The sequence below is a fragment of the Tarenaya hassleriana genome, unplaced genomic scaffold (assembly GCF_000463585.1).
Source record: "Tarenaya hassleriana unplaced genomic scaffold, ASM46358v1 Cleome3, whole genome shotgun sequence".
Taxonomy (NCBI): domain Eukaryota; kingdom Viridiplantae; phylum Streptophyta; class Magnoliopsida; order Brassicales; family Cleomaceae; genus Tarenaya; species Tarenaya hassleriana.
In genome coordinates this window covers 4,268,739-4,288,935 of record NW_010966177.1, presented here as the reverse complement: position 1 = coordinate 4,288,935, position 20,197 = coordinate 4,268,739, and the positions used below count along the sequence as shown (strand labels likewise).

At 37.2% G+C, this 20,197-nt stretch overlaps 4 protein-coding genes across 6 annotated transcripts; 3 read left to right on the top strand and 1 right to left on the bottom strand.

The window, feature by feature from the left end:
* The first annotated feature begins 634 nt into the window (after nt 1–634).
* Nucleotides 635–4,188, top strand: LOC104819291 (uncharacterized protein At1g04910-like). Its single transcript, XM_010549293.2, has 10 exons — nt 635–1,140; nt 1,630–1,686; nt 1,781–1,862; nt 1,956–2,026; nt 2,114–2,202; nt 2,316–2,519; nt 2,616–2,886; nt 2,975–3,202; nt 3,292–3,489; nt 3,576–4,188. The coding sequence occupies exons 1-10, from the start codon at nt 1,009–1,011 to the stop codon at nt 3,783–3,785; spliced, it is 1,542 nt and encodes a 513-aa protein (XP_010547595.1). The 5' UTR covers nt 635–1,008; the 3' UTR covers nt 3,786–4,188.
* A 1,017-nt stretch (nt 4,189–5,205) lies between these two features.
* On the top strand, nt 5,206–7,401 carry LOC104819289. 2 transcript variants are annotated; one of them, XM_010549288.2, is made up of 3 exons: nt 5,206–5,494; nt 6,265–6,760; nt 7,027–7,401. In XM_010549288.2, exons 2-3 carry the CDS (start codon nt 6,355–6,357, stop codon nt 7,074–7,076), a joined length of 456 nt encoding a protein of 151 aa, XP_010547590.1. In that variant the 5' UTR covers nt 5,206–5,494; nt 6,265–6,354; the 3' UTR covers nt 7,077–7,401. The 2 variants fall into 2 exon arrangements, with proteins under 2 accessions (XP_010547590.1, XP_010547591.1); XM_010549289.2 differs by lacking the exon at nt 5,206–5,494 and adding an exon at nt 5,856–5,883.
* Nucleotides 7,402–7,679: 278 nt separating this feature from the next.
* On the top strand, nt 7,680–8,262 carry LOC109116914 (protein SKIP34-like). Its single transcript, XM_019203272.1, has one exon. The coding sequence runs from the start codon at nt 7,715–7,717 to the stop codon at nt 7,988–7,990; it is 276 nt and encodes a 91-aa protein (XP_019058817.1). The 5' UTR covers nt 7,680–7,714; the 3' UTR covers nt 7,991–8,262.
* Nucleotides 8,026–12,072, bottom strand: LOC104819290 (putative U-box domain-containing protein 50). 2 transcript variants are annotated; one of them, XM_010549292.2, is made up of 8 exons: nt 11,800–12,072; nt 11,425–11,495; nt 11,159–11,286; nt 10,723–11,077; nt 10,144–10,284; nt 9,545–10,063; nt 8,752–9,462; nt 8,026–8,667 (listed from the first exon to the last, which is right to left on the bottom strand). In XM_010549292.2, exons 1-8 carry the CDS (start codon nt 11,972–11,974, stop codon nt 8,464–8,466), a joined length of 2,304 nt encoding a protein of 767 aa, XP_010547594.1. In that variant the 5' UTR covers nt 11,975–12,072; the 3' UTR covers nt 8,026–8,463. The 2 variants fall into 2 exon arrangements, with proteins under 2 accessions (XP_010547594.1, XP_010547592.1); XM_010549290.2 differs by having other exon boundaries at nt 11,383–11,495; nt 11,800–12,071.
* Nucleotides 12,073–20,197: the final 8,125 nt, after the last annotated feature.

Sequence of the window (20,197 nt, the reverse complement as noted above, 5' to 3'; positions counted from 1 at the left end):
AGGGAAAGAAAAATATCTAATTCCTTGAAAAGGAGAATGGTGCGTTGTTTGCTAATGAATATGATTGAAAAAAAAAAGATTAAATATTTAAATTAATATCATATTATTAGCATGTTCGGCTATGAGACGAGCATTAAAATATAATACTACTATATATCGTTTTATATTTTTAATAAATAAGGGGACATTAATCGATGGATCTTTGATGAAAAGTCAAAGCTCAGTATTCGAACACACCAAATGTGTCGGTGGCCAGACATTGTTGTTTTCCCTACGAGACAACAAAAGCCGAATTGGTTCCTCCTCCCACTGTTGCAAGAACGCACAAAAACCTTCCGTGGCCAAATTTACGTCTCCAAATATTTTTATACAGCGTATAATATTTGTATGCAGTGTAAGAATTTTATTTATCATATGATAATAAAATTTCCCACGAGATTAGTTGGATAAATAACTAAATAAAAGACTGTCATGCAACTTAATTGTTGTTTATGACATACTTTACCAAACTACAGCTGCGAGGATATATAGTTTTATGACATGGCGTGACTGGCGACATTGTCAAGAATCTAATCAATCAAGTGAAAAAGATTTGTTTTTTCCGCTTGTGAGAAAAAAAAAGTTGTGTTCATTCTGCTGTATATATATATATACACACACACTGGACCCTTGACAGAAAGCGAATTTAATGAACAGGTGTTAATGTGAGATGCTTTGAACTATCTCGAAGATAAATCGTCTGGGATGAGGTGAATGCTTCTGCATTTAATCCAAAGGGAGGGGGAAAAAAGAAGATCGAAAGTGGAAGGAGGAGTGAAGAGAGAGAAAGAACATGTGATGTGACTCTGGGTTCTTTGATTCTTTGGGGATTTTGTGGTTCTGCTTGCTTCTTCCGCGTCATTTTCCGACAACCTGTGATCGTTTTCGGCTGTTTCCTTTCTGGGTTTCGGTCGAAGCTTGCAACTTCCCCAGAAACTGGATCTGGGTTTCACTGATTTTTCCTAAAGGATGAATCTTCACGAGAAGGGCGGTGTTATCGTTGCCCAGATGCTGAGAAGATCAACTCTCGCGGTGTTCTTCGTCTCCTTATTTCCAGTTCTATTTACTGATTTAAGCCACGCTTCTTCTTCTACGTCATCTGTAAGTTGCAATTTTTTCCCCCATCTTACTGAGAATCTTTTGGTTTGATTTGGACAACGACGAGTTTTTGGTAAAAACTCGTTTGCCCTGGAAAGGTCACTTGACTATGGATTCTGATGTCAGAAAATGGTATGTTGCTTTGCCTGTCGGAGACACCTCCTCGAATCATAATTCCATTATTAGAAAAAATGGATAATCTGGTTGATACTGGGACTCCTCTTTGCCGTTTGTTTGTGTTTCCGATTTGTTAAAATCAGGAATCTGGGTTCAGTTCGATTTCCTCTGGGTCCTCTACATTGAACTGGATAATTAAGTTAATCGCCAAATTTGATAACTTTCTTAGAGATTAGAAATGCAATTAACTAGAATTGACTTGGACTGGCAAATGATTTAGGGATTATTCAGGTCAGAATCTATTCAACTTATCCTTAGTCAAGTGAACTTTCAGGGTAGAGATTATTGTTTGATGAAATCTGCAATTTCTTGCAGGAATGGAGCATTGTGAAGCCTAGGCACTTATCTCTGCTCAAGAGTGCATTACAACGTGTAAGATGATTTTTCTCGTGGCTCTCTTCTTCTAATCGTGTCTTTTCCGATTATCGAACTGAGAATCATTGAGCTTTCGGGGTGTTTGATTCAGCCGGGTGGAGAACAGTCTGACCTTTGGAGGCCCTTGACCGATCAGGGATGGAAACCTTGCATTGATTCAGGAAATGCCCCTTGTAAGTTACGATGATGAATATTTTCCGGTGCATACTCTCGTGTTTTTTGTTAATAATACACTGAACTTTATCGGATATTCTTCTTCGGCGCAGCATTACCAGAGAAATCAGAGGGCTACATCCAGGTGTTTCTTGATGGAGGTCTGAATCAGCAACGGATGGGGGTAAAGTTTCTTTATGGTTTTCGCTCGGTATCTACTCAGCAACAATACAATGCCACGCTTGAACGTCCGGTTTTAATCTTTTCACAGATATGCGATGCAGTTGCTGTCGCTAAGATACTAAACGCCACTCTCGTAATCCCGTTTCTTGAAGTGAATTCTGTTTGGCAAGATTCCAGGTCATGTTTCTCTGAGAAATTCATTCTCATGCTATGCCGATTTTTAAAGCCCTTGAGATCATTCCGGAGGTTCTAAGCTGAACTTCCCTTTATTTTTTCCTTCATGGGCACAGTTCGTTTGTGGAGATCTTTGATGTGGATCACTTCATTGATGAATTAAAGAATGATGTAAGAATAGTCAAAGAACTGCCTGAAGAATTCTCATGGAGCACAAGAGAGTACTATGCCACAGCAATCCGTGAAACCCGAGTTAAGACCGCTCCTGTTCATGCTTCTTCCAACTGGTATCTCGAGAACGTTTTGCCTCTTCTCCAAAGGTCCGTCCTTTTAAGCTGACATATCACGAGAAGAATGCATGCATGAGTTCTAACTCTCAAACAATATAATGCCGGTTTTGGTATCTGATGGTGTAGTTTCGGGATAGCTGCTATTTCTCCGTTCTCACACCGTCTATCTTTTGACCACTTGCCTGCGGAGATCCAATGGCTGAGATGCAAAGTTAATTTCCGAGCATTGCGTTTTGTCCCCCACATTAGACAACTCGGTGAGGCTCTTGTCACTCGTCTTAGAAACCCCTCATGGAGAGACAAAGAAGAGGATGTGGATCATTTGAGAGACATGAGCAACCCCCACAAAAGACAAGAGCCCGGGAAGTTCGTTGTTCTTCACCTCCGGTTTGACAAGGTTTCGTCATTATCTGTCTAATATCTCGAGATCAGATTCGAGAAGAAGGTTCTTGTCTGATCTTTGTCGTCTGGGTTTTGGGTTTCAGGATATGGCAGCACACTCGGCCTGCGATTTTGGTGGGGGGAAGGCGGAGAAACTGGCGTTGGCCAAATACCGGCAAATGATATGGCAAGGAAGAGTCCTAAACTCGCAGTTCACAGACGAAGAGCTGAGGAGCCAAGGACGTTGTCCATTGACACCAGAAGAGATGGGCCTTCTTCTTGCTGCTCTTGGCTTCGACAACTCTACCCGTCTCTATCTTGCTTCCCACAAGGTCTCCTTCTTCCCTCATGTTTTGGCCCCGAGGCTTTTGATTAAGTTATTCCTTCTCCATCCCGGGATTTGATCGATCTTGTTTGTTAGGTATACGGAGGGGAAGCTAGGGTTTCAGCGCTGAGACAAGTGTTTCCAAGAATGGAAGACAAGAGAAGTCTCGCCTCTTCGGAGGAGAGAGCTCGTATCAAAGGAAAAGCTTCTCTGTTGGCTGCGGTCGATTACTACGTGAGCATGCACAGTGACATCTTCATCTCTGCATCTCCAGGGAACATGCACAATGCCCTTGTAAGCATAATATCTATACACACACACTCTCTCTCTCTCTTTCCATGTCAAGAAATGATGGCAGGAGGCCTCTGTAAATAATGCAGGTGGGTCATAGGACATTCGAGAACATGAAGACGGTAAGGCCAAACATGGCGCTGATAGAACAGCTGTTCCTCAGGAAAAACATCACGTGGATGGAGTTCCAGCAGGCGGTGGGAGAAGGGCATGTGAACAGGCAAGGCCAGATCCGTTTAAGGAAGCCCAAGCAGTCCTTGTACACTTACCCTGCTCCCGATTGCATGTGTCATGTCTGATTCCGCTACTGCTTCTTCTCTCCGGTTTTGGTCAGAATCCCCATTCCTTTCCATGGTTGCGGCTGAACAATATATACATATATATATATATATAGCACATGATAGCGATGAGGAGGAAAAATAATATCTTCGTGCGTTCATAGCAGTTGTTGACTGCATGCCGGTGTAGCAGAGGGAGAGAGAGAGAGAGAGAGAGAGAGAGAGAGAGAGAGAGAGAGAGATTGAGATTGGTGCTCATGATTTTGAGTTGCGATTAGGTTCCTATCTCTTATTGGCCGATGCCCATGAATTCATCTGACTATACTTATTTGTATCGATATGGTCAGTATTGATTTCTTTATTTATAAAGATCAAACACAATGAGTGATCGGATAATCACATTCACCATGCCACTTCAACTGTTGTTTCGGTTTTCAAATGTTTTTTTTTTATTTCCCTCTTTTGTATTACATTGAAATTAGGGGTATTCGGTTCAAGTTTGGATCGAGAATAATTTGATTTGGTTTTTTCGGTTCTATAAAAATATGTACCAATCGGTTATTATAATATATTCGGTTCGGTTTCGGTTTCGATTTTTATTAAGAAAAATTTTAGATTTTTGTAAGAATTTTTCTTTTTTTAAAAAAAATTCGGTTCGGTCCGATTTCCAAAAAATTAAATTTTGTAAGAAAAATTAACGTTCAGACAATTTTGAATGGTTCAATTAAAAAATGGTACCACATTTTTCGGTATTTAGATGCGTTAGATGTAATACACATATATGTAGAATAATATGGGAGATTTTGTTTTTGTCTCTATCTAAAAACAGATACAGAGCTTACCACAATAAAATCAGATATAGAGACAAAAAAATTTTAAAAAAAAAAACGGCAGGACATGAATTGGTTTTTGTCCAACAATGTGAATCTAACATTCGATTAGTTGGGAGAATTAATATGTCGTTAGCACAAAACTTGATGAGGTTATATACATGCACACGTGTATCTGTGTATGTAAAACTTGTTCTGTCATGAGCTGCAGATTTAATAAATCGTATGGTCCCAATACAAAAGATTTAATTAACGTTTTTGGTTAAAGCGAATAAACCCTATGAAATCATATTACCAAAAAGCCAATATGGGGAAAGACGCTTGCATGCGACATTGCATATGCATGTATATGTGTGTACTTTGGTTTATTAGCCCCCTCCCTTCCTTAAATGGTCACATGCGTTCATTCCCCTTAACGTATTCATTTTTAATTTTAAAATTATAGAATATTCTTGGATAATTTGTATCTGTAAGTCCTATGGAATAATGTACATGAACATGTTATTATAGAATTCATCAGATTAATCAAACCGTTCTCATCCGTTGGATTGATTGGTAACGCAAAAATAAATAAATATAAAAGGAAAAAGAAAAAACAGAACAGAGGGGGTTACAAATGGAGAGAAGTCGAGCCCCGAGGAGTCGGACAGAAGTCAGGGGAGGGAGGAGAGGGAGTGACTAGTGAGGAAGAAGAAGAAACGAATTCTAGGGTTTCTTGGGTCGATTCCCCTGGAAATTACCTGTGGTTTTTCACTGGGAAATTCTTCCGCAACGTTTTGCCTATCTTTTCGCCGAGTTTTCCGGCGAAACGGTTCCGTGTTTCACCGGCGGTGATAGGGTCATCAATGGCGGCGGCGTGACCCTTCCTTGTCTACGGAGCTTCTCGTTTCTTCGCGAAAGGTTCATCCTTTTCGCTCTCTCAGTTTTTCCATTTTTCCGCGACCTTGCTTGGACGATCTGGAGAAGCCTTCTACTTCCCACGAGATTCTGCACGGTCATGCCTAGGTTTTAGCTTGAAATTTGTCTAACTGAAATCGAACGAATCCGAAATTTTTCCGACGAAAAGGGAAAAGGCGTTTTCTCTTTCTGGGCAATTTTCGTACTTGATCAAGTTCTGGATTGTCTTTCAATGTTGATTAAACACAGATTTGCTCGATCGTAATTATCTACTTGCCTTAAATATAACCTTTTTTTTGCTTGTTTGGTCGTGTCATTATGATGCCATTATGATGGTTACATGACATGATAGCCCCCTAATACGTACGGAGCTTCTCGTTTCTTCGCGAAAGGTTCATCCTTTTCGCTCTCTCAGTTTTTCCATTTTTCCGCGACCTTGCTTGGACGATCTGGAGAAGCCTTCTACTTCCCACGAGATTCTGCACGGTCATGCCTAGGTTTTAGCTTGAAATTTGTCTAACTGAAATCGAACGAATCCGAAATTTTTCCGACGAAAAGGGAAAAGGCGTTTTCTCTTTCTGGGCAATTTTCGTACTTGATCAAGTTCTGGATTGTCTTTCAATGTTGATTAAACACAGATTTGCTCGATCGTAATTATCTACTTGCCTTAAATATAACCTTTTTTTTGCTTGTTTGGTCGTGTCATTATGATGCCATTATGATGGTTACATGACATGATAGCCCCATAATACGATGGTTATTTACTGCAACAGGTTTCAAGAGATAAATATCGGCTCCGCTCTTCCCCAACGATGGCGGATTCATAGATCTTTCCCAGTTCTCTGAGGACGAAACCGAACAAGATGGCGGTCACTTTCCCTCGTCTTCCGAGGTGGTTGTGCGGTGGTGGTAGCAGCAAGGGCAGAGAGAAAGAGCCAATCTCTGAAGGGTCTTCCCAACATCCATCGTCGGCGCCTGTGAAATGCCCTCCTAAGGAGACTAAGGCTTCAGCGAAGAAGGTGAGAAAAGGGTGGCTTGGGAGAGAGGAGGAAAAGATTGGGAATGCAGTGTTCCCTGAACCGGACGAACCAGAGTGGTCAATAGGGTGGGTAGAGCCACATGGGCCGGGTTTCAAAGCCACCGACGATGAGGAAGACGATGGAGACAGTGGGTTCGTGGTGTTGGTTCCGTGCTACAAGAAAGCGATGAATGGTTCAGACAACCAGATTCTGGGTGTTACCAATGATCTCCCAAATGTGTTCTCTCCTGGTATGTTATGTTTCCGTCATCCTCTGTACTGGTGTTGGTGTGATTTGAATGACTGAATGCTGCTGACTCTGTCCTCCAGTCTGTTTGGAAGGAATTAATGCCTTTGATCTAGTAGTTGGGAATAGCCTGATTTTGGAAACTAAACCACTTAAAAAGGTTAAGCCTTTAGTTGTAGATAGAACCCCAAAACGATTCAAAACCCACAGTAATTCATTGGGTTGGATAAACTTTGCCGTTCTTAATTCTGATGAGACACGAACATGCAGATGGGAAGAACATGGAGAAGTGGCTGTCGTCCATGCGGAAGCTGTTGTGATGGATGGATGGTCCTTCAGACACAACTGGACTTTCCCCCTTTCTGTTGTTTGCTTGTTCTTGTGCGTGAATGGCGAATGCTGACATCACAAGAAGCTCCTCGTTGATTGATTCCACCGTTTTCAGAAATGTGAAGATGATCATAGGTTGTCAAATTTGCCATGGTGGGTTTTTGCAGAGCGGAAAGTGAAGAAAATTGGGTTTTTCCCAGTTTCAAAAAACAAAGTGTTCTTTCTGTTCTGTGGATGTGTACAGAAAGCTTACCTGTGTTTCAGCGATTCAGATCCCAGGTTGCATGCTCTTCTATAATACTACGTGTTCCTTTCTTTTGCTTTTGTCGGCTATGGCTTTAACATTACAAGAAATTGCCGAAAGGATTAATCTGATAATGAATGCATAAAATTTGCGGATAACATTTGCGGCTGGTAAATGGTAATCTGGGAGAAGAGAGGAGAGGAGATCTTGGAGAAGATAAGTGAGCACGAAGTGACCCTCTGAACGAGATAGAGGCTTCCAAAGGCTAATGACAACCAATTATTGGTCCCCTCGTGTCTAATCCCGAAACTGCCCTTTTCAGGGCACCTTTTTTTTAGTTGGGTTAAACTCTAAATCCCAATTGGTTTCGTTCTCCTCTCCTAGATGTGTTACGGCCACCAACCACCGTTAACGCGGTGCCGCCGCCGATCGCCGGACGGTGAGGAGGAATCGATCGTGGAGGATCTTCGGGACCGTCTCGCTGAGACGGAGGCTCGGTTGCGGCGATCGAGGGCGAGGGAGGCGGAGCTTAGCCGTCGGCTGGATGAGATGAAGCGGTTCGTATCCGTCATGGAGATCCTCGAGACTTACCTGAAGCGGCGGTTCCAGGAGCAGAAAGATCGCTTCGCTCGTCTTTTCTCCTCGATTCCGGCGAAATAGGATGTTGCTGGTTCTGTTCGTGTTGCCTGTCACTCTTTGTCGTTTTGGATAGTGTTTCGGTTTGTGAATCTCAGCACCAATGTCAAGGTGATACGGAAAAATTCTGGTCATACATAGGGGCACAATTCGTGAAAAGCTCTAGCTTGCTTAAGTTCGTGGAGAATCGAGCGAAATGAAAAAAAGCTTTGTGCTTTTCCTTGAAAGAAATGCTTTTTTTATATGTAGATTTGATCATCACTTCATGAATCGGAGTATGTAGCATTTGTTTACCATTCTAAATGTGTTCTTTCCATGTTCGCGTGTTTCTTAATCATGTTTGTTAACGGTGTACAGTGAACATGTAAACGAGCTGAGTGCTGAGTATTCTTGACGGTGATCAAGGATTGACACTGGTTGCCGAGTGCTGAATCCGATGCCTTACATTCGATCATCTGAGAAAGTGAAATCAGATTGAGAATGGGAGAAATATATAACTAGGGGGAGGAAGCTCTTGCTGCTCGTTTCCTATGCCAGTCTTGGATGAGAGAACGCAGGGTGTGGTTTGGGGTGAGGAACTGATGTTCCAGTCTCAGATTCGTCATGGGCGACCTACAATTCCCCATCTTCAGCCACTCCTCTATTGCTTCTTGCTCGTACGAAAACCCGTCAGCTGCTAAATGCGGGTTCTTCATTACTTCCTGCAAGAAAGATTTTACCCGAGACGGGAGTTTTTACTTGTGCACATGCCAATTCCAGAGGGGCATTTCGGAGTGGTGACTTGCCTGAAATATAGGGCAGAGGAAAACACTCGGTACATCATTTGGATCTTCCTCGTCGATGTTTCCATTGGTTGCTTCCTCGTACTTTCCTCTGACCTGAAACTCATCTGCCCTTTGCCTTATCTTCCCCAACTCTGCCATTACCGTTCCGATTCCCAGATCCATGTTCCCTCCCCTGTTTACCGACATACACATCATCGCCAATGCAGCAACCTCCTTTGCCAACTCTAACGGCCACTTACCCGCCATCTCATCCAAATCTCTGAGAACATCTGTTTGGTTCATCGTCATCGCCTTGAGCAAACCAGGCCAGTTCCTCCCTATCAGGAGATGCAGGAGCAAAATCCCGAAAGCCCTGATATCTGGTTTCTTATCAGATTGTTGATCACTGTGCAGGGTAAGTCCAAATACACTTATTTTCGGCACGAGGTTGCGGTCCAGGAGGATTTTGGAAGGTGTGAGATGGCCGTGGACGATGGGTTTGGGCTTGGTCGAGTGGAGAAACCCTAAACCGGAACAAACCTGGTGAGCTATCCGAATTCTGTCGTGCCATCTAAGTATCCCTCTTTGTCTCGATGACCTCTTCTGTGATATGAATAGGCTGTCCCTCAAGTTCCCACCATGCATATACTCAAAGAGTATGCATTTAGGCTCCGAGCAGAAACCAGCGATGGCTACCAAATGAGGATGTCTGATCTCATTCAAAAGCTCCACCTGTTATGACCCATAAACAACAACCACTCAAAAAAACCATTTTTTTGCTCTGTAGAGACGGGAATCTACTTTGTCTCTCTACCTTAGATAGAAAGTCCTGATCAGACAAGCAGTCACTGGTCATTTTGACAGCCATAGTTGTATGGTTGATCCTTCCCCTGTACACCCTCCTCCAGTTTCCGCCGGATTTCAGCCTCCACCGGTCAGAAAAATCATCGGTGGCCAGCCTAACATCCTCTGCCGCATATTCCCTGTAACTCAACCTCGAAACTAAACCTATAGCCTCTCTCTCCTTGCAGAATTCGATCCTACGATTGAATATATCCCTCTGATGCCTCGATTTCTCCATCTCTCTTACCGTTTCGTTTCTTTGCGAGACAACCTTCTCCAGCCGAGTCTCCGCCTCTGATTTAGCTGTCGTAACAGTACTAAGCTTGCTCGAGAGCTCTCGCTGGAGCTTCCCAAGTGAACTTAGCTTCGCCTTTTCCTCTTGAACATCTCTGATGACTTCATCGAGCAGCTCTTTCTCCGTCTCGAGAATTTCATCGATCTTTACTCGCCTTTCGCTTTCCTCCTGAACCTGGGTTTCTAGTTCTTGAATCTGTTGAACACAAAGACAGGAACCTAAGGTCAGATTTCGGATGTTGTCTTTTTCAATGACTTTGTTTGATGAAGTTGTACTCTGCAGCTGCACAAAGAGATTGCCCGTTCAGCTTTGGCGTATCTTTCAGCGTTGGCTTTGGCCTCTCTCTTGTTCTGCTCTATCATCTCCTGAGCTTCCTTTGCTTTTCTCTTCACATATTTCATCTTCTCTCCTGCGTTCTAACGTTTCCGTACAAAATGTTCCATCGGCTTTAATAACACTACATCTCCACAAAACTTTTATACAAATATAAATTGATTTAATCAAATACGAAATCTTTCACACCAAAAAGATTTTTTTATATATACAAATTGGTTTCAGTTATATTTTGGTTTTGGAAAAAAAAAAAAAAAACTCATTTGATTTGTACATCATTTTTGGATTTGATTCGGATTCTTTGAAAACAAAATATATTGGTTTTTAAATAAAAAAAATCATTTTTCAATTATTTTTATATTTTATATTATTTTTGTATTTGATTAGCTAGGATATTACTAAAAAAATGTAATTATAATCATGATTGGTTAGTGTTGTTGTTATTATGATATAATACTACTAAATTGTAATAATATTACGTGATAGCCATATTAAAATAAATGGAAAAGAAAAGGTCTTACCATACGTTGTAGCGCGTCTAACTCCACGTCACCGTCTTCCTCTTCAACAAAGTTATTGCCATCTGTGTCGTCATCTACATTTAAACTTAGTAATTGGTGGTAATAATCATCTGTTTCTCTCGAATTTTTATCCCATGGATTCTCGCTGTCCATTGGATCCTCACCGACGGAGGATGAACGGTCCAGATTTCTTGTCGGGTCATGGAACATCTTACCAAACCAGTTTCTCGTGTTGTTGCCATCGTCGTCTCTCCTCAAAGCCACCATTTTTCCTCCGCATATTATGTGAAATTCGCAGAATTCGGGTTTGTGTCGATAAACGTAGAAGGATCCGCTTATCGCACTCTTCGCTTTCCTACATTTTCCGGGTTTCAGAAACATCCGGGGCCAATTTGTAAACAAAACGAAAGTTAAGAGGTAGAACTATAATTAATACCAGGATGAGGATCTCATGAAGGTGATTCCCATCACGAGTTTGGTGATTTTAAGCTTGGAGATGAGATCTAAGATGAGCACTTGGATCGGGTCGTCTTGCATTTCAACCTTGAGTGTCTCTGCTTTCACCTGTAAAGTATTTTCAGAAATTATACTTTTGGACCGTGAAAAATGATTTACTCTATTGATGACCCCGGAAGAATGGAGATCGAAGCAACAAGAGACCTTGCCGCAGAAAGCAACGTATTTGGATAATAACTTGTCGACCTTCTCTTCCTCGTATTTCCTGAGAACTTGAAGCTTCTCCTCGCTGACAGAGCTTGCCGGAAGCTTCCCAACTGGTTTTTAAGGTTTAACCGCAAACCAAGAACACGACCAGATTATGCCATTACCAACCGGTTTAAAGGTTTCTTCTGATCGTATATTGGAAATCGATCATATAGTTGTTTTCCCTTAATTATGGACACGTAACTAGAGAAACTCGAGTTAAAGACACAAACCCATGAAAAAGTTTGGAGTGTACGTATATGATGGTGGTATGTGCATGGACCCATGAATATAATTGTGGGAAAACATGCAGAAACAAATGTAAGCATGTGCATAGGGGTAAGTCATGAGATGGGAATATAAAAGAAAGCATACAAGGGGTGTAAACGAGATCATTGGAGAGGTTGGAGATATGGAGGATGACAATGGAAATATTGATTGGATCCCACTTCTTGAGGGCCCAATCAATGGTCTTGAAACCATCTTCCACACCGTTTCCTACTGCGACATACACTTTCTCCACTCTATCTCCATTATCGTTCCCTTCCATCTTTCTCCTTTTTTGGTTGGATGTGTGGTTCTTGAGATGCCCAAGAAAGAATCACTTCGATCAGGAACATGACCAATTGACCATTGACTTTTCTTCGTCTGTCTAAATCTTTGACTACGTAAACCCTCGACTCTTTTTCCTGGGAAATTTGATTGAGAAGACGGCTTTTTTTTTTTTTGAGGGAGATTTTATCAAAGGTTAATTTTTCTACTTTCCTTTTTTATTATATGGGAACATATTTAAGGTAGGAAAATTATATATTAATTTAAAAACGATTATTATCGATCAGTGGTTTTTTCTTGCGCACAAAAGAAAAAGTATTAATCCTTCATGTTTTACAATAACTGCGTCATTATATATATATATATATATATGCGTGTATGTGTTTTTATTCGCATTAAAAATGTCAATGTCAGAAAAAAAAAGGACACATCAAACGGAGAAAAAATCTAACGACCTGTTGGCGTGTAACATGCGAAACGATGATGTCGAGGTTTTGTTTGTTCCCGTCTAAATTCTCTGTTTTGTCTTTCTATTCTCTCTCTTTTTACATTTTGCCTTCCTGATATTATAATTTTTTATTATTGTTATGGCATGTAATGTATTTATTTTTTGTACATTCAAGTGCGGATATATATTACGGTGCAAAACAAACAAATATTCAGATTTATAGAAGTTACAGCTTATATTTTGAATCGAAACCAAAAAAAAATCCAGATTCCTATAATTATATTCCAACATATTAACAAAATTTGTGGATACATGAATCATAATTATATAATGATAAGTGAGTGTGGCAGCACGCATATTCATGAAGACGACTCAATAGTTTTTCTTGTCTTAGTTTCAATTATACAATATATATATATATATATATGATACGATTCGTGCCACCTCAGCATTAACAATTAGAACGACCCAAGTTTGGCTGATCTAGTGGTGAGAGAACATGCAAAATATGCTCTCATCCTGGGTTCAAATCCAAGCGTGGGGAGAGACATTCACCTGGACTTCTCCGATCCTCTCTGGGAGATGTAGTCGGGTCAAAGACCCGGTGAACTTCCGGATTATCCAAAAAAAAAAATTAGAACGTACAAAGAAATGAAAAGGTTGATAATTGAGCTTAAAAAAACATATAAATATATAATTGAATCAATTCAACTTGGTTTTGGGCTTTATAAAGGCCCATTCGTTATCTCCCATTTTACTAATCTGTGTTCGGCCCTTTTGGACTAAATAAATCAAACATTGACTTTAACCAAAAAAACTAAAATTTTACATTTTTATATAAAAACCATAAATTTCCAAACCTTTTAGAGAATATCTCTATTTCACTTGATTTTTTTCCCTTGAAATAAAAGCTTGCACTAGAAATTGATTATTATTTTTTTTAACTTTTGAAATTATGAAATGTGCAATGCGGTACACGCTGGTTACAAATAGGATGACTTCATTCACACATAAAATACAAACTCACAATAAAATATTAGGGCAAAGGTTGTCAACCGACAATAGCTTCAGATCAAAGCATTCCATCCGCGTCGAGACAAATAAGCCACTTTGGATCCGATATCCTCTTCTTCTTTTTTTCTTTTTTTTTGCTTAATATAGACATAAAAATGTCATGTACGCATGCATTTAACTCTGTAAATTTCATTATATATTTTTTTTTATACATTGGGAACCCGACCCCAGCGTAGCCCTTCGGGCTCGCTAACCCCTGGTCACAGCGGTGGCCTATGACGCAGCCTGTGTTACAGTCGGTGGCTCGCTAACCAAGGGGTCACAGCGGTGGCCCTTCGGGCCCGCAGCGCCAAGTAAAACCCAAACCTACACGCACGAGTCTACGACACACGTGTAGGTGAGAATCAGCCGTAGCTGACAGACGACATGTGAGAGTTTAAGGAGGCGGCAGGAGTCGAACCCCCGATTTCATGGTTTTTTTCGCTATGATTCTTAACCAACTCAGCTGGGGTTTCAAATGTATAATCAACTTTCATTAATGATAATAATAATGATAACAATATAACATCAACCATGTTTTCTTTTGAATATTTTATTATTTTCACCATTAAATAAAATAAAAACTAAGTGATTTCGTCAAAGAAAGAAAGAGAAGAAAATAAAACTAACTCGATAGCTACAGACAGCTTGCAGGGTCGCTGGTTATTCCTACTTCCACGGCTGTTTTAGCTGCGCTGTAAAATGTAGACTTTGTCACGGTTCTTTTACATAAATCTTGATTTAACTTATAGTTCTTCTGATTATAATTTTTTTTTATCGAATGTATTTCTTAGGTATGTATGTATGTATGTATGTATATACATGTTATTATTTTTTTACTCCAACCCAAATGGATAAAAAATTAAGCTGTAACCTGTATTTAACTCGAGAAATACAAATTTATCAGTATTAGTTTCGAAAATGCTGTGAAGATTTTGATGTCTTTTTTCATATGCGAATGTAATATTCACATTTCGGTTAATAATTTGGGTTTTATTTGCCATTAATGTTGTTCAAAATTTATGATAGTTTTTTTTTTACATTTGGTTGTTTATATAATACAGACATTCTCTTACAGACCACGAAAACATACATGTTTATGTTCTCATTAATAAAAATCCAAATCCTATTATGTTTGTTATTGGAACTAAGACTAATTAAGTGTCCAAAATCCATGTCAAAACATTTTTCAACGATGTAATTAACATGCTCAATCAAAATTCAAACTAACAAATCATTCAACGACAAAAAACAATTGCCTTTTAGACATTTTGCATTTTTTGTAATCTTAAAATATCCTATTGGCAGAATCATATTTTAATTAATACCAAATATGTGAATTAATGCTAGCATTTAATTTTTGCGGTGCAAGGGTCAAAATATTCTATGTACTTTTACTTTGGCCCCTATAATTTTACCGAATAGTACCAAGCGACAATTTTTTTTTAATGGACACCGGTTAAAAGTTAAATAAAAAAAAGTAATTTTTTTGGGAGAAGAAAAAGAAACAAAGACAAGTTTTAATTAAGGAGATCAAGACAAGGGAAGGGAGATTAAGATAATAGAGAAGAGGACAGGGGTGCACGTGCGTCACCGATATCTTCGACCAAAGACATGATGAATCAAAAGATGCTGCGCACGTGCCTCCTCGGTCAAAGGTCAAAAGCCACTGGTTGCACTTAACACTAGTCATTGGACCTCCCAAATTTTACAATTTAATAAACACATCAATACAAAATAAGGAATTTTTTTTCAAAAAATAAATTAAAAATGAAAACTGGGTATAAGCCAAGATAGGGACGATGATTAGGAGAGCCCTTTTAAGGCATGTTCGTATTATTATCATTCTCACTTTATTCCTTCTATATCTAACGAATCGGGATTTATATTTTATGCTCCTGCTTATAGATATTTTAAATACGATGAATCGTTTCCGATACTGAAGAGTTTTCGGAAATACAGATCCCAAATAAATATTTGTAGTTTTCGATAATATTTTGATTCAATTAACTTTTATTACAATTTTCGATTTTATTTGTAGTTTTCGATAAGATTTTATTTGAGATTGTTTCCATAAAAAAAAATTTCGTAAAGTGATTTATTTAAAATAAATGGGATAATCATATAAAAATACCTGAATTTTTACAAAAATCACACATAAATATCTGAACTATAAAATTATCATATAAATACCTGAACTTTTCATAATTCCTACATAAATATCCAAACTTTTAAATTTTTTCCAAATCAAACACTCATCCGTTAACGTCGTTAAAAGCAACTGCTGACTCATCAAAAAAATTGTTGACTCAGCAAAAAATCCGGTTGACTCAGCAAAAAAACTGCTAACTCAGCAAAAAAATATTATTAAATATCCAAATTTTTATCTACATATATTTAAATTAATATATGCATCTAAATTCACATATACATATATATATATATATATATATATGTATATATTAAAAATAATTTTATTTTTAATATATATGTAACTAATTATAATTAGGAGTTTGTATTTAATTATAATTATATATATTAGTTGTATATGTATATTTTTTATATATAATTAATATATATATTGTAGTTATGTGTATATATGTTTTATTAATTATAAATAATTTTATTTTTAATATATATATATATATATTTGTATATATATATGAATTTATATGTATATATTAATTTAAATATATATAGATAAAAATTTGGATATTTAATAATATTTTTTTTGCTGAATCTATAATTTTTTGTTGAGTCAGCAGGTTTTTTTACTGAGTCAGCAATTACGTTTAACGACGTTAACGGATAAGTGTTTGATTTGGAAAAAATTTTAAAATCTGAGTATTTATGTGGGAGTTATAAAAAATTCAGGTATTTATATGACAATTTTATAGTTCGGATATTTATTTGAGATTTTTGTAAAAATTCGGATATTTTAATGCGATTATCCCAAATAAATCTGTTTTCAATTCTTTTATATTCTATTAAAATATTTTTTTATTTAAAAACGGTCGTATCCACACTAATATTTAAGATTACATTTGTAAAACCTAGTGGCTGCACTTTCTACCAATCTTAATTTTCCAAGTCACATTAACATCGCATTTCCTGTACAAAAAAAAAAGGATATACGAATATTTCTAAAAGGAGGCATATCAACGTGACCATAGATAAAACGAATCATTAATTCATATAATAAGTAATCTCGTATCGACGACACGAACTATGTACTTATAGTGGTTGTGTCGATTCTCTTTCGCATCTCTTTATATATTGGATTCTTTACATGTGATCTTATGGTTATGTAATTTAATTCTCGTTATCGGAAAAATACATCTTTTGCAGTAGTTGTGGGTTCTAACAAACTATTCGAATTAAGATGATTACCGTCTTTTCCGATCCTCCGAAAAATGTATCACGTAAAGTTTTTCCGGTTCTCGGAGATATAATTGGATTGAAAGTACAATGAACTTATAGATTATATAAAAAAAAAGATAAATACGGTTAAATTGTGATCCAAATTTAAATAAAAAAATCGTGTGAACAATATTGATACGTATATACATATTCCCAAACTATTATTATTCTTAACTTAATACAATTAGATAGGTAGATAACGAAGATTCTTTTAAATTCTAATTCCAATATAAAATAAAAATTTATACCATATACGTCATGTTGTTAGATTTGTTTTCTTGTTTTTTCTCTCTTTCAAAAGAGTATAACATTCGATATGGGCAGGTTAAACATGTCCACGTGTGATGGCACATGCAATTAAAGGCTTTGGAAGCAAAGTAAACTATGCGTATTTTATCATTTTTTTATACAAAATATCGCAGAGCTGAGTAAGTATAAGGACAAAACTCTTTTAAGTCCATCGCCCGTGAATAAACAAAAGCCAGTTGATCATTTGAAGATATTGCACAATGCCACGTCAAATATGGAACCCTAACGGGCGGCCACGTCCCATGAAGATCATATTCATATGATCATTTTGGGAATATATATATACATGTTTATTTTCTTTTATTATTTCATATTAGAATTCAGTTTAATATTCATCACCGACTGTAATAAATCCAGACGAGGACACGTATATCGAGGAAACTATACGAGCTCTTCATACGCTTTGCAAACTCAAATGGAGCAAAGCATTTTTTTTGTTGGATAATCCAGAAGTTCATCGGGCCTTTGACTCGACTACATCTTCCAAGGATCGGAGAAGATCATGTGAATATCTCTCTCCACGCTTAGATTTAAACCCAGGATGAGAATATGTTTTGTATATTCTCTGACCACTAGACCATCCAAACTTGGGAAAGCAAAGCATTTTACAAGTTCGTTGTGATGTTTTTTCTTTAATAATTTGCGTCCAAACATAGGGCACTATAACAATAATAAGAACAATATATAATACCAATAATAATAATAATAATTTCCGAAAATCGGGTAAATTGACCGCCACATAGCTAGCGAAAGGTGTATTCCTACATATTTTTATAAAAATCGTTGTCGGTCCAAGAATTGGAAGTAGGATACGATAATACGACAGCACTCCCCAATCACGTGCCTCAATTGCTGGGCCTCTTTTCTATATTTTTTTAAATTTATCGGCACTGTTTTTTTTTAAAACAAGAGGGCACTTGCCTGATGACCTGGCGGGTTGTTCCCCACGAGCCTTTTATTGTTTTTCGTTTACGATTTCTTTAGATAATTTTACGAGTTTTGTTACATTTTATATTTTTTTAACCATTTTTTAGAGTTATAAACAACCAGAGAAATCAAATCAAATCAAATCAAATCAAATAGGCGTTTTAAACGGGCTCGATATTTACCGGGACCTTAACCGTTCCTTTTGACCAAAAAGTTGCAGCTATTATTTGTTATTTTAATTTTAACTTCGCATCCTATTTAGTCTATTACTAATTTACTATTACCCTCTAATCCTTGTTCTTTATTGTAGTTGGGGGGCCATACACCGTTCTCGGGTTTCACCTTGTCTTTATCCCAAAATTAAGATTAATTATAAAAAATATTAAAATACGCGCAACCCAAAATGCTCGTATAGGGTTAACAGATGTTCTAAACACACTTTTGCTGTTGTTGCTGCTCTTTCGCGCAATATAAACATTATTTGTCATCGACACATAACTAGATACGTTATACATATTTGATTTTATACATTGCTGGATATATAGATCATTGACAACTATATATATATATATATGTAAAATTTTAGTCTATTTTATATTAAAAAAATAGTCTATTAGGCGTACAGTTTAAGATGAATGTGTATACCAAATTATATAAATATGTGACAACTCAATATGAATATTGAGGATAGTGTATGATTTATAGCTTATTCCATTTAGCTCTATTTAATTACCAATAACATGACATTTAAAATCCGGCCCCAAAAAATCCGATCACGAGAGAGAGAGAGCAGCGTTTGCATGGAGGACACGTGGAAAAAAGGGTATGTTTGTAAATTCATACTCACTAAGTTAGGTTCTCAGTCTCAGGTTTTCACATATTTCGTCGCCCGGATCTTTTGCAACCTTTGTTGTTAGAACTTGGACCCCCCGCCCCCACAAATCAAAAATATTATTTCTATATTTGAAAATAAAAATAACTTATTCAAAATGATAATCATTCAATAATAACAAATATGACAACTAAGACGATGATTATATCTATGTATACGACATGAGACACATAAATTTTATTGCCTTTCACGGTTATTTCGCATCAAACCTAGAAAAAAAAATGTTCATATTTAGTGCATAACGTTGATATATAGTTTTTTTTTTTTGGTAAAGAACATTGATATATAGTTAGTGTGATGGAATCATTTAATCGGAAGCAAATGTTATTCAATGCATTGCCATAAATGATTCACGTAGATTCTATACATGCAAAGCCGAACCCAACTTTATTTGACTTTCTCTTGGAATCCAACGATTAATGTTGAGTTCCATATTAGTTGATGATCTTACTTGATAGAACTAAATCCGCATGTCATTTCCACCGTATAGTAGTCACAATAAATGCAACATATATTATACTCCAATTTTATGGTAGTCACTCTCATCCAAATTTGAATTCACAAATACTCGTAAATCTAACTGCGGATAATCTAATTTAAAAAAATGGATACCTGAATATTTTTATTATAAGCAAATATATCTCTAGATATTTATAATATTTTAAAAAATAACATTGTTTCGAGTTTCTATAAAAAAAAATATTAAACTCATTTTTTTTATATCTCTTATGAACTCCCTCTATACATTCACGTCGATTCATTCCTTTTAAAATTACGTTTTTTTTGAAATTTTTATAGAAACATTGTTATTTCTTATTAAATAAAATTATCTATGAATATTCAAAAATTGTCTCGAATACTTGTACCCATATATCTATAATCTTTAAATCCGAGTTTGAGTTACCAAATCTTTCAAATACAGATCCAAATACTTTGATATTTGCGGATATAACCAATATATATATATATATGATATATATATTAGTTACACCAAAACGAATGATTTATGTATTCCGCATTAGGCATAAAAAGGAGCGTTGTTTTGAAAATTTACTCGAATTTAATTTATAAAAAAAAGACAAAAGTAAAAGTTAATCTCTCACTATCTCTCTCGCTCTAGAATCCCCTCCGGTTTTACGCCGGTCGACACTGAAGAAACCGCTCTTGCTTTT

What these genes read in the sequence shown, in the direction of transcription:
- LOC109116914 (XM_019203272.1), top strand. Translation starts at nt 7,715, where the DNA reads ATGTGTTACGGCCACCAACCACCGTTAACGCGGTGCCGCCGCCGATCG.
- LOC104819289 (XM_010549288.2), top strand. Translation starts at nt 6,355, where the DNA reads ATGGCGGTCACTTTCCCTCGTCTTCCGAGGTGGTTGTGCGGTGGTGGT. An exon ending in CCCAAATGTGTTCTCTCCTG is followed by an intron (nt 6,761 to 7,026) that starts GTATGTTATGTT and finishes ACGAACATGCAG; the next exon opens with ATGGGAAGAACATGGAGAAG.
- LOC104819291 (XM_010549293.2), top strand. Translation starts at nt 1,009, where the DNA reads ATGAATCTTCACGAGAAGGGCGGTGTTATCGTTGCCCAGATGCTGAGA. An exon ending in CTTCTTCTTCTACGTCATCT is followed by an intron (nt 1,141 to 1,629) that starts GTAAGTTGCAAT and finishes AATTTCTTGCAG; the next exon opens with GAATGGAGCATTGTGAAGCC. An exon ending in TCTGTTTGGCAAGATTCCAG is followed by an intron (nt 2,203 to 2,315) that starts GTCATGTTTCTC and finishes TCATGGGCACAG; the next exon opens with TTCGTTTGTGGAGATCTTTG.
- LOC104819290 (XM_010549290.2), bottom strand. Translation starts at nt 11,974, where the DNA reads ATGGAAGGGAACGATAATGGAGATAGAGTGGAGAAAGTGTATGTCGCA. An exon ending in ATCAGGACTTTCTATCTAAG is followed by an intron (nt 9,463 to 9,544) that starts GTAGAGAGACAA and finishes GGGTCATAACAG; the next exon opens with GTGGAGCTTTTGAATGAGAT. An exon ending in TCCTCTGCCCTATATTTCAG is followed by an intron (nt 8,668 to 8,751) that starts GCAAGTCACCAC and finishes TCTTTCTTGCAG; the next exon opens with GAAGTAATGAAGAACCCGCA.